The 17028-nt window shown below is 40.8% G+C and overlaps 2 protein-coding genes across 2 annotated transcripts in view; one reads left to right on the plus strand and one right to left on the minus strand.

Annotated features, from left to right (window-relative positions):
- Positions 1-14972, minus strand: part of LOC126457283 (EF-hand domain-containing protein 1-like) — a 185857-nt gene extending 170885 nt beyond the window's left edge. The window contains exon 1 of the mRNA XM_050093451.1: positions 14853-14972. Coding sequence (XP_049949408.1) covers positions 14853-14900 — 48 coding nt within the window. The 5' untranslated portion in view covers positions 14901-14972. The remainder of the gene's footprint in view (positions 1-14852) is intronic.
- Positions 14973-15225: 253 nt separating this feature from the next.
- LOC126455588 (pseudouridine-5'-phosphate glycosidase-like) overlaps positions 15226-17028 on the plus strand; it is a 135764-nt gene continuing 133961 nt past the window's right edge. Inside the window, exon 1 of the mRNA XM_050091346.1 lies at positions 15226-15326. The gene's annotated coding sequence lies outside the window, so the exon portion shown is untranslated. The remainder of the gene's footprint in view (positions 15327-17028) is intronic.

The raw sequence follows: 17028 nt of genomic DNA on the forward strand, positions 1-17028 counted from the left end.
ATTGAAAAATAATTAAATATTGTTGTGACGATTATTTCAATGTCAACAGTTAAGACTCAAGCATCGCTTATATAGAATTGTGGAGAATATGGACAGGGAATCCAGTTCCTTCTCCATTTTCCCCTAGTTCTTCTTTAATTTAGCGGAACACATTCTGCTGTCCGTGTTGGTAAAGCCTGCCAAAGCTGATATTGGTATGCCTCCGCAAAAAGCTATTAATTTATCTAATGGAATTTGCAGTTGTCGTTAAAGTAGTTCTTCGTAGAAATGTGGTGCCTCACATCTGCCTCACCTCTGTGAGTTACTAATATGAAGCAGCTATAAATCTCACACAATGTTTAGTGACTGTACGTCCTTTCTGACAAAGGACCACTCTTTTGTGTAACCATCCAAAAGTGACTCTTTCTCTTTTCATCCTTAGGGATTTTTGTAACCTATGAAAGTTTGTTATACGGTACTTAGTAGACAATAAGACTTAAGTTATCGAAGTACAAGTCACTATACAGTTCTCGCCCTATATACTACAATTACTAACTTGCTCTCACTGTTCGAATTACGTTTAGAAAGAATCGTCTTATCAGATCGCTATTCAAATATGTACTGACCGATTGTTCCGCATGACACTGCTTTACTACCAGAGAAGTCTGATATTGTATTGAATTATGTGTCTGGTTCTAGAAGGTGCTTGCATTGTGAATACAGTATACATAACATGGCCTTATCACCATAAATTTGTTGAGATAAATAACACTAACTGAGGCTGCATCTACACGTTGTGCTAATAGTGGCACTACTTCAGTACTTGAACCAAGCTCATAACAGTAGTTTACAAAATCAGAAAAAAATTGAGTCTTGTCAGGATGTCAGAACAAGGAGGTCCCTTCGAAATTTAAAATTTCTCAGTGAATTAACTGTTTGAAGAGGTTTCGTGACTACAGCTGGTCGTCGTAAAACTCAGTCCACGATATTTCCACTGTACACCTGCCATTCATCTTCAGATGAGCCATCGAAGAACTGCAAAGACGTTCTCTGCGCCGAGCTAAATATATTACACTGAGAATATTGCCTTACAAGCTTCAGAGTTGCAGTGAAAGATGGACCACACCATCTGATGGCAGTGCCTTCACAGGGGGAACTGCGAAGATCAGCTGTCTTCAGCGTTGCCACTCTCCACAGCCTTTGGATTACTCTGGCGTCTTTGTCTGGAGTGAACCTTGGAGATGAATGGACTCCACACATTATCCAGCTGGTAGCTGCCGTCAAGATTCATTAGATTGTCCATGATGCATATTTCAATGAATCCTTTAATTATGGATTCCCAAAAAGATGCTGTGGCTAAAATTAATGTTTTGTCATACTTCATTGAAAGTCATTGGAAATACAATATTCTGCAACTGCACCCTTGCCGGGTTGCAAAAAGTGAGAGCAATGTTTATGTCCAGTGCAGTACAATTCCACTATGTGTGTTGTTTGTCCTATATAGGCTGCATCGCACTGGCAAGGAATTTTGTAAATTGCCACCTTCCTCAATGACAAATCATCCTTCACTTATCCCAGCAGGTCCAGAATCTTAGATGATGGATGGAAAACCACTTTCGCCTGGAAATTACTAAGGGTTCTTGCTATTTTGAAGAAAATTTTACAATGAAGAGAGGAAAACCTAGGGACTTAACTGGTATGTTCCCCTCTTTATCCACTTCACTATTCTTGGTTTTAGCTAGAAATGACCCATTAATTTACCAGGTAGAGTATCCATTGTTTCTGAACACTGTCTTTAGATTGTAAGCTCTTTAGGCAAACTATCTGCATCCAACACCATAGAGGCTCTATGTACAAGGGTTTTAAGCACACTCATAGTGTGGGATGGTCAATGGCAACTTGACGAGTGTAAGTACAAATCAGTGTGAGTGGGCTAAGCAGAATGTCCCACAGAGCCATCACTCTTCTGCATAATCAAGATGTACAGAATGGGAGACAACCATCTTTGTCTAATTCCATAGTATATCGAATGTTCTCGTGAATAGAGTTAAGTTGATGTGAAAGCTCCATCAACTTTTAATCTCTGTGGGGCCACACCATGAAAGTTTCATCCACATATCTCCAAAAAACAATTGGTTTAAAAACCACTGATCCAAGTACTCTGTCCTCAAAACTTACCATAAAAAAGTTAGCCACCAGGGGAGATGAGAACCTGCCCATGGCATGTAGTCTGTTCAAAATATTCTTGGTTGAACCTAAATTAGGTTGAGGAAAGAGTGTACCAAAACAAAGCAGTGATGCCCACCTGAAACTATTTACAAATTAGTGCCAAGGAATCAGCAAGTGGTACCTTTGAAAAAAGAGATACTACATCAAAACCCACTAAAAGATCGGAACTAATTAGATGTGGAGTCCCCAGACTGTTGATAAAATCTGTCTCCCCTTGTGGCTCATTGAGGAAAGAGCACTTGAATCAACGGTTCTTAAACCAACTGTTTTTTGGAGGTATGTGGATGACACTTTCATAGTGTGGCCCCATGGAGAAAGATGAATGTCTCCCATTCCTGATGGATGTCTTCCATTCCTGGATGTTTTGGTTAAACAGAACAGTGACAGCTTTCTGGGACATTCTCCTTATCGTACTCCCACTAACACTGATTTGTTCTTATACTTTTCAAGTTGCCATCACCCATGCCAAACCATGAAAGTGCTTAACACCTTTGTACACAAAGTCCATACAGTGTCGAATGCAGATAGTTTGCCTAAAGAGATGTCACATTTAAGGACAGTGATCAGAGACAATGGGTACGCTACCAGGCAAATTAACAGGACATCATCAAATCAAGAACTGGGAAGTGAATAAAGAAGAGAACGCACCAACTAAGTCACTAGCTTTTCTTCTCTTCGGTGGAAATATTTTCTTCAAAATAGCAATAATCGTTGTTAGTTTTCAGGTAAAAGTGATTTTCCGCCCACCATCTAAAATTTTAATACTGCTGGGATCAGTGAAGAATAATTTGTTATTGCAAAAAAATGGTTCAAATGGCTCTGAGCACTAAGGGACCTAACTTCTGAGGTCATTAGTCCCCTAGAACTTAGAACTACTTAAACCTAACTAATCTAAGGACATCACACGCATCCATGCTCGAGGCAGGATTCGAACCTGCGACCGCAGCGGTCGCGCGGTTCCAGACTGTAGCGCCCAAAACCGCTCGGCCACTCCGGCCGGCCTGTTACTGCAGAAGTCGGATTTGCGGAATACCTTACCAGTGTGGTATGGCCTATATATGACAAACAACATGCACACTGGATGAACACCGCACAGAACACAAACGTATCACTCACCTTTTGGAATCCAGCAAGTGTGCAAATGTGGAACATTGTATCTCCAACGAACTTTCAATGGAGTATGACAAAACATTAATTTTTGCCACAGCTACATCTTTTTGAGGATCCATTATAAAATGGTCTGCTGAAATACACATCACAGAAAATCTAATGATCTGTGACAGTGGCTACCAGCTGGATAATGCGTGGAGTCCCATCCTCTACGACATCTGCTCCAGAAGAAGATGCCAGAATACTCAGTCCTTTGTTTTAGCATGCTCTTTTTGCAACCTATTTTACGTTTAACAAAGAATATTTTGAACAGACTGACGGCGTCACCATGGGATGCCCCGTGTCTCCCCTGGTGGCTAACTTCCATCCTGGATGTTTTGGTTACACAGAAGAGTGATGTCTCTCTGAGACATTCTGCTTATCATAAGCCCAATCACACTGATTTGTACGTACACTCTCCAAGTTGCCATCACTCATCCTAAACCATGAGAGTGCTTAAAAGCATTGTACATCGAACCCCTACAGTGTCTGATGGAGATAGTTTGCCTAGCGAGGTTGCACATTTAAAGACACTGTTCAAAGACAATGAATACTCTACCTCGCAAATTAATAGTGCATTCTTACCTAAAACCAAGAACACAGAAGTGGATGAAGAGAAGAACGTGCCAGTAAAGTCCCTAGTTTTTCTTCTCGCAGTCGGAAATATTTCCTTGAAAATAGCAAAGAGTCCTTAGTAATTTTCAGGTGAAAATGATTTGCCTCCCACCGTCTACTATTTCGGACCTGCTTAGATCAATGAGGGATAATTTGTTACTGAGGAAGGTGGGAATTTACAAAATTCCTTTCCAGTGTGGTATGGCCTATATGGGACAAATGACACACACAGTGGAAGAACGCTGCACAGAACATAAACATTGCACTCGCCTTTTGCAATCCACCGAATCTGCAATTGTGGAACATTGTGTCTCCAATGGACATTCAATGGCATATGACGAAGCAGTAATTTTAGCCACAGCGACAACATCTGGGACTCCATTATAACAGAATCTCACGAAATACGCATAGCATAAAACGTAATGAACCGCTACAGCAGCCACCAGCTGGATAATGTGTGGGAATCCCGTCATTCCTGAGATTTACTCCAGACGGAGACGACAGAATACTTCTATGGCTGCAGCGAGCGGCAATGCCAAAGACGACTGATTTTAGCAGTTTCACCGGTGAGGGCGCTGTTGCTGGGTGGTGTGGTCCATCTGTCACCTTGACTCTGACACATGCAGGGCAATATTCCCAGTGCGCTATATAGTGTGGAGTGGAGAATGTCTTTGTCAGTCTTCGATGGCTCACCTGAAGATGACCATGAGATGTCCTGTTGAAATACTGTGAAGTGAAGTTTATGACTCTCTGCTGCCATCCTGAAATCTCTTCGAACAAAGTCTATAATGGTGATGCTCCTGATACTCGAGATGGATAGCAGCCCTATCTCCGTGTCCTTCTGACTCCCCCATCGCTGCTGATTTGGCGAGTGGCAGAAATGATAGTAATGTGTGTCCTTTTCTTGTGATGTTTTTTCCAGCGTTGTCGATAACCTGAAGAAACAGTGAAATACTTTTTTCCAGTAGGTGATTCATTTTCATTATAACAGAAGACTTAAAACTGTGTGATGCACAATACAAAAACGCTACTTCCCACACAGCCACAAAATATCGGAGAGAATGGAGTAGGCTGTTCTGCTCAAATGGCTTCTGAGCACTACTTATGAGTAATGACAAGCAATAATACAAACGAAAACAGGACAAAACGAACTTTTGAATATCCGCAATTTCACGAACTTGGTGAATTCTGTACTGTAATCTTGGCTTCTCGAAATGTACTTTCTATTGGTGGGCCTCTACAATAGATTATAGTAGAAGATGACTGACTCTAGCCTAGCCAGCTGACCTCCTTCTCCAGTAAATAAAAGTGGAAGCGTAAATCGTTTTAAAATAAATTAAATAAAAATTTCGGTCTAGAATGTCCTCCTACTGCTCTAAACGGCGAAAATCGATTTGAAATGACGAAAAGAAGAAAGTAACAAATATCAAAGTTGTTGATGTCAATTAATTAATCCTTTTACTTATCTGGAGGGTAAATTTACGAGTGAAAGCCACCAAACAAAAAATCCTTTTAAGGCATTAAAACCTTTTACAAATGGATACGCTTCAAAAACTTATATTACTATTTAAAATAGTCAATAAAGTTTTTAAACGTATCTGAACGACAGTCATATCTCGGTTTGCATGGAGCATGAAGTTTAAAATTCGTACGCACATATTTGTAGATATTGTATAACATACAAGGTTGGTATGGCTGTAAATAAATTTATCTGGTAATTAAAACTCTTTCCATATTCTGATTAATTATTTTCTTGTACTAGTATTGAAATGTGGTTTCTATATTGATAAAAATAAAAAAATATATTCATAAACTTACTACACATGCAGGTATGTAACAACAACATTTTTTTGCTCTACCAGTTGGGCACTGATAACCTCGCTGTTTAACACACACACAACCATGTACAACGTATTGGCTATGCCTTAAAATGGGTTCACACATGCAACTTCTATGACGCCACAAATTGTGGCTTTTTGTAGTTGCACCATGAGTTACTTGCTGTTCACACAGAACACCACAAATTCTATGCAGTTCACAGCTTTGAACATGGCTGAATAACTGAATTTACACTCCTGGAAATTGAAATAAGAACACCGTGAATTCATTGTCCCAGGAAGGGGAAACTTTATTGACACATTCCTGGGGTCAGATACATCACATGATCACACTGACAGAACCACAGGCACATAGACACAGGCAACAGAGCATGCACAATGTCGGCACTAGTACAGTGTATATCCACCTTTCGCAGCAATGCAGGCTGCTATTCTCCCATGGAGACGATCGTAGAGATGCTCGATGTAGTCCTGTGGAACGGCTTGCCATGCCATTTCCACCTGGCGCCTCAGTTGGACCAGCGTTCGTGCTGGACGTGCAGACCGCGTGAGACGCCGCTTCATCCAATCCCAAACATGCTCAATGGGGGACAGATCCGGAGATCTTGCTGGCCAGGGTAGTTGACTTACACCTTCTAGAGCACGTTGGGTGGCACGGGATACATGCGGACGTGCATTGTCCTGTTGGAACAGCAAGTTCCCTTGCCGCTCTAGGAATGGTAGAACGATGGGTTCGATGACGGTTTGGATGTACCGTGCACTATTCAGTGTCCCCTCGACGATCACCAGTGGTGTACGGCCAGTGTAGGAGATCGCTCCCCACACCATGATGCCGGGTGTTGGCCCTGTGTGCCTCGGTCGTATGCAGTCCTGATTGTGGCGCTCACCTGCACGGCGCCAAACACGCATGCGACCATCATTGGCACCAAGGCAGAAGCGACTCTCATCGCTGAAGACGACACGTCTCCATTCGTCCCTCCATTCACGCCTGTCGCAACACCACTGGAGGCGGGCTGCACGATGTTGGGGCGTGAGCGGATGACGGCCTAACGGTGTGCGGGACCGTAGCCCAGCTTCATGGAGACGGTTGCGAATGGTCCTCGCCGATACCCCAGGAGCAACAGTGTCCCTAATTTGCTGGTTAGACACTGGACTCGCATTCGGGAGGACGACGGTTCAATCCCGCGTCCGGCCATCCTGATTTAGGTTTTCCGTGATTTCCCTAAATCACTCCAGGCAAATGCCGGGATGGTTCCTCTGAAAGGGCACGGCCGACTTCCTTCCCCGTCCTTCCCTAATCCGATGAGACCGATGACCACGCTGTCTGGTCTCCTTCCCCAAACCAACCAACCAACCAACCTAATTTGCTGGGAAGTGGCGGTGCGGTCCCCTACGGCACTGCGTAGGATCCTACGGTCTTGGCGTGCATCCGTGCGTCGCTGCGGTCCGGTCCCAGGTCGACGGGCACGTGCACCTTCCGCCGACCACTGGTGACAACATCGATGTACTGTGGGGACCTCACGCCCCACGTGTTGAGCAATTCGGCGGTACGTCCACCCGGCCTCCCGCATGCCCACTATACGCCCTCGCTCAAAGTCCGTCAACTGCACATACGGTTCACGTCCACGCTGTCGCGGCATGCTACCAGTGTTAAAGACTGCGATGGAGCTCCGTATGCCACGGCAAACTGGCTGACACTGACGGCGGCGGTGCACAAATGCTGCGCAGCTAGCGCCATTCGACGGCCAACACCGCGGTTCCTGGTGTGTCCGCTGTGCCGTGCGTGTGATCATTGCTTGTACAGCCCTCTCGCAGTGTCCGGAGCAAGTATGGTGGGTCTGACACACCGGTGTCAATGTGTTCTTTTTTCCATTTCCAGGAGTGTATATGGGAGCGTTTTAATATTCTGATGCAAGTTATGGAATTAGAGCTGTGACAATTATTAAAGAAACTGTGACAAGAATTAAATACAAGGAAGAATAAAGCCAAATATTACATCTGAAAACAGATTTCACACAGGTATAAACTGGGAACCAAAAACACATTTTATAAAGGAAATAACACTCGAGATGAAAATGCAAACTAACCAACAGCAGGCATGTAAATAATCATCTGCGGACACATCACTCTTCCAAGCTTTAACTGTAATCGTTGATGTAGGCATTTTGAAAAATTAAGTTTTAGTTTAACATCTGCCACATCACACTTGGGTGCTATTTCCCACAAGTAATCAAGAACTTACACAGTGCTTGGTGTATAGTGCTTGGTTTCACGAATTACAAAGTTTATAGAACTCGTTTTTTGGTGATGAATTAACTTTATTTACTTGGCCATCCAATAATTTTTCAAGATTGTGGGATAGATATACACATTGGTTTGCGAATACTGTGTGCGTGTGTGTGTGTGTGTGTGTGTGTGTGTGTGTGTGTGTGTGTGCGCACATGCACATTCTCTCTCTCTCTCTCTCTCTCTCTCTCTCTCACTCACACACACACACACACACACACACACACACACTGCTTCACAAAGTTAAGCATAAATTGTTTTCTTGTAGTTGCAGAAGCTGCAAAAGTTTACCTATCGACCACTGTTTTGACATTTTTCAGTGCTAAAATGAACACACACTGAAATCCGATGAAGTAGAGCAGTAATTACTTCACGATAACCGCAACACAATGCTCGTGTTTCAAAAAACAACCATTAGGGAGTAGTGATGGAAAGAAAGGCGTAACAAAGTACAGCCAAGCTTAACCTTATGTTGTGTCTTCTAAGTTGCACCTCAGAAAACTGGGGGTTCACACATGCAACTACAGTATGCCACTAGCTCTGGCGACACTTTTGTTGCGTGACGAGCCTGGCTTCAGATTACTATTTATTTTAAGCAAAACAAAGGCAGCTAATAGCAGCTTCAATACATTTTACATCACTTTCAAATGTGCATATTCAAAAAGCCTACACATTCTTCACTTGTAATAGCAGTCGAAACATATTTTTGAACTGGTCAAACACTATGGGCACTTTAAACTGGAGCAAAGAGGAAAAAGCAAATCCGAGACACTCCTTTTGAGGTAAAGTCTTTTGAAAATCAGACAAATTCATGAATACATTTTTTGAATCAACTTCAGTCTTGGATAACTTCGTAATTTCTAAGAATGTTTGTCTACTGAAGCCGCTGGGTCCAAACGATAGATATCGAATTTGCGATTCTACATCGACCACGTTACGATGGTCGTGGGCTTTATTATTGTGTTTATAGTGGTCACTATAGCAACGACAAAAGAAGAGCGTTACTAAAATAATTATAATTACAAAGGAAACGACTTACCTCACTCGTCTATGTTGTCGTCATGGAAAAGTCGATTTGATGTGTATGCTAGGGGAACAATTCCTTTTTTGCTGTAATCTGGGTAGACTCACCCAATGTCACGCAATAATATTGGTAGAATGTCACATTTTCGACCAAAATTCAAACAATTTTCTACATTGCATAAGCACGGAATTAGATTATTCCACGTGAGGCAATCGGCCGAAGAAACGTGTACGATACCAGACATCCCACTCACTACCGACATAAGTCGTTTGGTTTTTCTTGGCAACTCACAAGTAATTTATCATAACACCCGCCACCACAAGAACGTGATCGATTTAGAATCGCACGTTCGATATATAACGTTTGGAGCCCGTGGCTTGGATAGGAAAATATTTTTGGAAATTACCATTCGCTTACTCAAGATGTCATTTGGACAGCCTTATGACATGCTGCCTGGCTGCAAATGAACAAAAAATCAGCATCAGAAAGTCATTCTGTGGTAATATACAAGCTGCCAAAACGTGATCTAAATTTGTCATGACATGATTACCTACTACTTTTCGACAAATTGTGATAAATGTACTGTGCACTGAGCACATATTCGGCGACTATGCTGTTGTAGATAAAAAATGAGCAGAACTGTCAAGTTTGATGTATTGAGTATAAATGCTACTAGCACAGTTTAACATAACATTCGCGACACTCCCTGCTGTAAAAGTTGTTATCGTTTGACAGATGGAGCAACTCTAGCGCTCCAAGCGGCGAATAAGATGAACATCAGACGCGTCGTAACTATAATGTTTGTTTTGCATCCATTTCCTACGTAATTTACGAAATATTTGAGATATTTTCTTGTCTCCAACGGTTTGTGTAGTATCAGAAGGCATATATGTTTCTAGAAATAATTCTAAAATAAACGCAAGTATGGACAAAAACTATGAATTGAGTGGCAAGCTACAACATATTCGTGAAGAAACACTTGTGATGTTGGATAGAATTGCAGCTTACCTCATTGATATGTAAAGAATATAAACACACAGATTCACACGTAAGAAGTACAGACATGTATCTTTACATGCAATAGGGATCGACAGCTCGTTTATCTTTCTGTAGACCTACTGCGTTTGTCATTTTCGCCTGTTGCCACAAGTACGACTTTCGTCTTTATACTATTCTAAGTGGAACAAGCAACTGCCAAATAGTGGGTTGAAAACATTATAATGAGCTGATTACATTACATGTCACGCAAAACCAAATATTTGAACAATGTGCAAACAATCTGTCAGTGAACAAGGTGCTAACAAAATGATGTCATCACACGAAGGAAGCAAGGAAAATTAATTGACTAACAACAGACGTGAATGAAATACATATCAAACTTTACGATTTTGTAAGACACGAATAACTGCACTTAATGTAACCACTTCATCGTCAAAGCAGGTCTGTGCTGACGATTCTCACGAATCTGGCACTGATTCATAGAGAACTGAACTGGTTGCTTGTGTGTAATAGGACTGTTTTACAGCTTTAGATGGATTGTCGAAACATTGTGGCAGTTTCCACTTCATCGTCAGTTGAGGTGGCTTATTTGGGATGTCAAACAGTGTGGGTACTGCATACCATAAGAGTTTATTATTATCTGCGTTCATTAACGGGTTTTGTTCGAAATGTAGCGAACAAAACCTAATATTATTATACATTTAAACTGGGTCTTTTTTCATAAGGTCTTCTTGTCTGCTATTAACTAGCCATTGTCTGCTCCTAAAACGAAACGTTAATCATTAATACACATTTAGTTTGCAAGTGAATCCTGACGATACAGTTTAGTAACATGATGGTATATACCACAGTTAGACTGTGGTATATACCTCTCAGGATCCTTAGGAAACCTAAAAAAGACAGCTGTGGTGTCTTCTTCCTGGTTATGCTGCAATTTATTGCGCTAAAAACGCTCCCGATTGTAAAACATCGTAAAAATCTAAATAAACAACCACTATTCACTTTCACGATCGCGCCGAACTCACAGTTTAAGTTACTGGGCGCTGCTGGCGCGGTTGGCAAGAAAATCGAGGCGAAGTGTCACGACTGTTATGTTAGACTGTGCTACTAGGAAGAGACAAGTTGAGAAGTTGGTTAAATTCTAGTGTCCGATACCACCCGTCAGCTTGACCAATGACGTCATATGTAAGGCTAAGATGCTGCAATGGACAATATATGAATGGAACGGATGTAGCATGCCATAAAATAATACATTTGACGCTACTGTTATCTACGCGCGAGTTTCATTTAAATGAGTTGAAGATGACTGAAATAAATAAGAACACAAGAGCAATTACGAGTGCATATATTATATTATATTTTCCATACGAACTGCAAACACGATCTAATTAATGAACCGTCGGATAGTTGGAATCGGTAACTAGAACCAACCTATGTAGGAGGTCATTTCTAGTTACCGATTCCAATATTACTGTTTGTTACGCAAAAATCTTATAACATATTAGAAACCTGCTTGAAAAATGATCTTGTTAGTGAACTACAGAATATGACTAGACTTTCACAAAATGAAACTCTTTACACACAGTATTGCACATGCAAAGAAATAAAACGCAAAAAATCTCCAAACCCTGGAACCGATAACTATACTACACAAAAGTCAGACCATATACAGTAGTTCCAAAACAACACTCAGTAAAACTGATACATCAGGAAAGAAAGTAAAATTAAGAGCAGTTTAGCAAAAACATCGAAAAGGAAAACATAAAAGTGGCTCCATAAAAATAAACTTACTGCATATGAACTTCCAAAGGAGTCAAAGATCGAGGCTGTCAAGCATGTAATAAGCACATAATAAGAAATAATAATGTTAGAAGGTCAAACTGTAACGAAAGAAGCAAAATCCAGAATAAGTAATGAAAAAATAATAAGAAACACAAACTGCCAGGCACAAATCAGGTACCTCCAAATCAGTTCTTCCCTACCACCCACCCTCAATCAGACGCTAATTTTTAAAATAATAAAAAAAATGAAACCACGAGTCAATCACATAAACCCTCCAGCAAAGACACAGCAATATCCCTCGGCCCACCATTGTAACCAGAAAATATTAAAACGAAAGAAAAACCTCTCTCCAGAGAAACGAAAAAAGTAGCACTCGCACAATACAGTAATATAAAAATCGCAATGTAAAACAAGAAAAAAGTATCAGACCCACCAACACGTAACTAACAAACGAAACAAGGCTTGTACATTTTGCTGACTACTTTCATAAATGCAAGAAATAAACAGTAACCTTTAGGAATAATCTTCCTCCAACAGTATTCATGTAAATGGCCTTGCAACACTGAAATCCTTCTCTTTCCCCGCCCGACAACAGATTTTACAGATCCCCAATACCCCTCGACAGTATTAGTACATGCCCTCATCTTATAATCTTTAAATGAATATTGTGATTCACGACCAAACGGTGATAACCCCTTTCACGCAACCCCTTGTACGAAGCAAACCCAGTTACAGAATCTTCTTCCATGTCTAGACTTCCTTTGTCCGATTTGGTACAACCCTAAATACATCAGCACAATCTTCTCCAGAAACTACTACTCCAAAAACCCAAAGCCCAACAACCTCGTTCCCCCTTTCATATTTTCTCTTTACAAAATGTGACTCATCTACATCGACTATAACCCCTGCACCCCCCCCCCCTCCCCCAATGACCCGCTATACATTATAAATTCCCCGCAGACGTCTCTACAAAACGAGAACCAGTCGATTACTGTGCCACACGAAACCCCTGCTGCGTGCATGACAGATTTGCAAGATTATTCATAGCACAAATAGTAGGTTAGCAAGACAATTACTTCTAAATTCAGCCTTGATCCTTCGAACCACGTCCCCTGCGTATGGATCTCCGTATGTTATTTTTTCTGCACCTCCACATGTATTCGTCGGAAATTCGTGATGACGCAACCTTCGTCAAAAGCATATAATTTCCACAGACACTGTGCTTGCAAAATTCAGCAATGACGTCCAATGATTGCAAAAATTTCATAGTTGATTTACGGTCACTCATTTTCTGAAGTAGAATTTTAGCAGTAAAAACAAGTGACTCATCCATCAAGACTTTATAAATCACGACTACTTATAAATCACGACTACTTTCATGCCGAAAGCAAATTACGAAATGAAAACAAAACAATCAACATCGAAGTTTTAATATACTCGCATAACGAGGAAATCCAGAGAAATCATTTAACGTTCGTCGACAGCAATCTGCGCCACAAACCAAATAACATCACATATTACGTCATTGGTCAAAGCCGACGGGTGGTATCGGACACTAGAATCGACCCATTTTGCCAGAAGGGAAGCGTGTCCAGATGTCCTATGCTGTTAAGACAATCAGTCAGGTTAAGCAGGAGATCCTAGTTCGAGTCCTGGTCGAGCACAGATTTTCATTCTGCATCATCGAATTATTTTGATACCCGATTGCGACTGGCATCGGTCTTTCCTTCGAAAAGTGGAGACTGATTCATATTTGTCGGGATATGGAAAAATGCCATTTACAAAAGCATTGCCACCCCTTCCCTCCCCTCCATACTACTTATTGTGCTGTAATTCGGAGTGACTTCATGTGAGATCTGTATGTAGATCCTATAAGAGTTTCAGCAGAATTGGGGAGGGTCAAGTGGGGACACTTAGGCAGCTTGACATTTACCCTGCATGTACTAAATACATGCCACTGGTCTTTGTGCTTATGAGGGCAAGTGTCGCAATAATCATGCAATTACTATCACTAACATCGCTAGTACAAAGCACACTCAACATCCACATTATGGTCGCACAATTTGTATTGTGGGCATGCCACATTGCATAAAAAACCTCTAAAATAGCAATGACACATGAACTGTGTAATAAAGGCTACCATGAACGTAAGCAACACGAATGATAATTTTTTAGTCGTAATCTGGATTGTGTATTCATATTCGTACTTGTTTACTTCAGGGAAATGTATTATCTGTTTTACTTTTTTTTAACGAAAAGAACATAGTGAATGTATAGTCTTTCTCTCTCACGTCCCACTATGGTCACTGAGTGCTCGACAATTTTCTACCAATCATATTTCTTTTCCTTCGGCATCTGTGTTGTGTGTCTCTTGGATTTCAAAATCAACTATGATATTTATATCCTGGTATCAGCAACATTAATTCTCTTCAGACCTCTCCATTGCTCACGCAAATAATGTCAACAACAATACTAGACAAGGTTTCTTTATCTGCTAGAGGAGCTGGAGAGGACGTGAGCTGGCTTTGATGGTTTGCTAAAAGTCTGGCAATCAGCGAAACACGACCAGAGGCGAATGCGATCCGAACACCACCGAATGCCGTTTGCTCACGTGACCCCCTAAAATTTACAACACCAGAGATAATTCTCGTTTGCTTTTGGACGTTAGTTAGTGTTCGCTTCTGTCTAAACGAGGCTAATACGCAAACTGCGTAGTCCTGTGGAAAGGTAGCTAATATGGTCCCGAATCCTACAGGCGTACATTAACAAATTACAAAGTCTACGAGAAAAATGATAAACGAAGATATGAAATTCAGTTTTATTGATTCAGCATAAAGTGTTGAAATCGTTCTAAGAGTTGGAAAATAATAGTATTAACCTCCCATGATGTGTTAATCAGTATTAATGAAGAAACGCTATGTAATGATAAAGTTTTCGTCTTTGTAACTCACCGTAGGATCTCCGAATGTGTATCCTGGTAGAAGAGGCAAACCTTCCATTTAAAAGAAAAAAAGTATTACTTTTCACCCGAATAGAAAAAAAGAAAAATATCACTTCCCTCTTCTGTCATAAACTCCTACGTGACCTCTCTGTATTTATATTTCAACTTCGGTTGCTATGGTAATATTTGTACGTCTGTGCTCTTTGGATTGTCCACCATTGTGTTGTTGGACAAGATGAGATTAATCGCTAAAGCAACAAATACAATAATTTATGGAATACTACATTAAATAATAAGAAAATGCAGTTTTTGTATCCCTATTGCTTCCTTTCACCAAGTGTCGTACCAGAGTACTGGTGAAAGATTTACACGTGCTGTTTACACTTATCTTGTTTGTCAGGGTTTTCGCGAGTGTCATTCTGCGGCTCGAAAGCATCTGTAGAAGATTTGCAGAGGAATTTGCATATCTTTTAAGGTTATTGAAGTACGTATTATCGCAATATAATAGTGAGTCTCCTTCTTTGCAGGTCAATTAATTTCGAAAGATGCAACATAACATTTTGAGTTTCATGTAGAGTTAGTAGCACCCGGCAGAGGGTTGTATGAGTTTTTAGCTACCTTTCGAGTACTTGGTTTGACTACCGTTTACCATTGTAAATGGTAGTTTTTATATTTCTTCCATGATGATGATATGAGACCTCTAAAATTATTATATAAATTTTTTCTACTATTGCAAATGTGTCTGAAGCCAAATTTGTTAGCGTGATTTTCGGTGCATTTGATATCTCCATCTGACGTTTTTTTCTGTCGTGTCTGTTGACGATATAGCCGTTAGTTTTACAGTGACAGGGCGACATCATTACCAAACCACCAATAACTGTATTGTTTTATACTCTTTGTGAAACTCATGGTGCAGTGATGACCCCTTATTTTACATGTCGCACGATTTTACAGTAAACGTCAAAGTTGGAGAAGAAACTGGACTGCTTGCCAAGCACAGCCAAACCACTGAACACCCAGCTTGAGCTCAGCTTCGACTTTTCCTCAGTGCATTTCTATACAGAATTTTGTATTAGTGATAACTGACAGTATAATTGTCATAAGCTGAAGTTCCGTGCGACTTAGAAATGGGCACAGCCAATAAATGATAATCCTTGGAACAAGTGTTTATGTCCTCTGAAATGAAGGAGGAGGGAACGGGATGAAATTGTGTTGTTCCAAGGGAAGCATGAAAGTTCCCAGATCAGTGGAGAGACATCACGAGAGCATGAAATAAATTAATATTGAAATTTGGGAAACTGAACATATTAGCTATCTTTAATATTTGGAGTGTCAGTAACTAATAGGTCTGAGATGAGGAAAGAATGTAGGGCCAACAAGAACTTAAAATATGGTAGAGGGGATGGTGGACAGAACTAGCAAAGGAAAGAGAAGGAAATGTGCAGAATACACGAGATATAATTGGAAAATGAATAAATCTGAGAGAATATGACTTGTCCATGGCAGAAAGTTTTTTAAAGTAGTTGCAAATATAAAATGAAGCTATAAGGTAGCTCCTTCACATGTGAAGATGGCTTTGTAATCAGTTAGTATATGCGTTTGCTGGAAACGTAATCCCTACACAAAGGTGTGCACATACAGGGCAACTTGGTGGAAGTATGCAAAAATTCAACAGAACATAGGAGATGCTTCGCTAAGCATTTTAAAATAGAAAACTTGGCAGACTGGAAAGCAAAATTAAGAAGATAAGAACATGAACATGGCTTGCTACTTCACTGTCCTCAATTAATTATTCTTTGTTGCTTCATCCTAATTCCATCTACATCTGGATTTATCTTCTTCTCTTGGTCTGGTATCATAATTGCACATGCCAGGCAATAGGGCTCCCTCATCCAATTCTGAGCTGAATAAATATAGCACCGAGATGGTGGTTGATAGAGTTCAGCGTGCGTGCTGCAGCCACATTCTTTTGTGGATAACTAGGGAGACATCTTCGAACAATGCAGGTGAAACATTTTGTAGGAAATGATGGGTATGTGATTGTTCAAGCAGTGTGGTAGGAAGTGTGGTGCAGTGAGATAGTTTATGATGCTAACTCAGACAGTTACAGAAATTTGCACATTGGGGTGTATGATGACTACAGTTTTAGGATTCCGTTGATCAGACACATGGCTATGCTTGCTCTC

Source organism: Schistocerca serialis, chromosome 2 (genome assembly GCF_023864345.2).
Source record: "Schistocerca serialis cubense isolate TAMUIC-IGC-003099 chromosome 2, iqSchSeri2.2, whole genome shotgun sequence".
NCBI lineage: Eukaryota > Metazoa > Arthropoda > Insecta > Orthoptera > Acrididae > Schistocerca > Schistocerca serialis.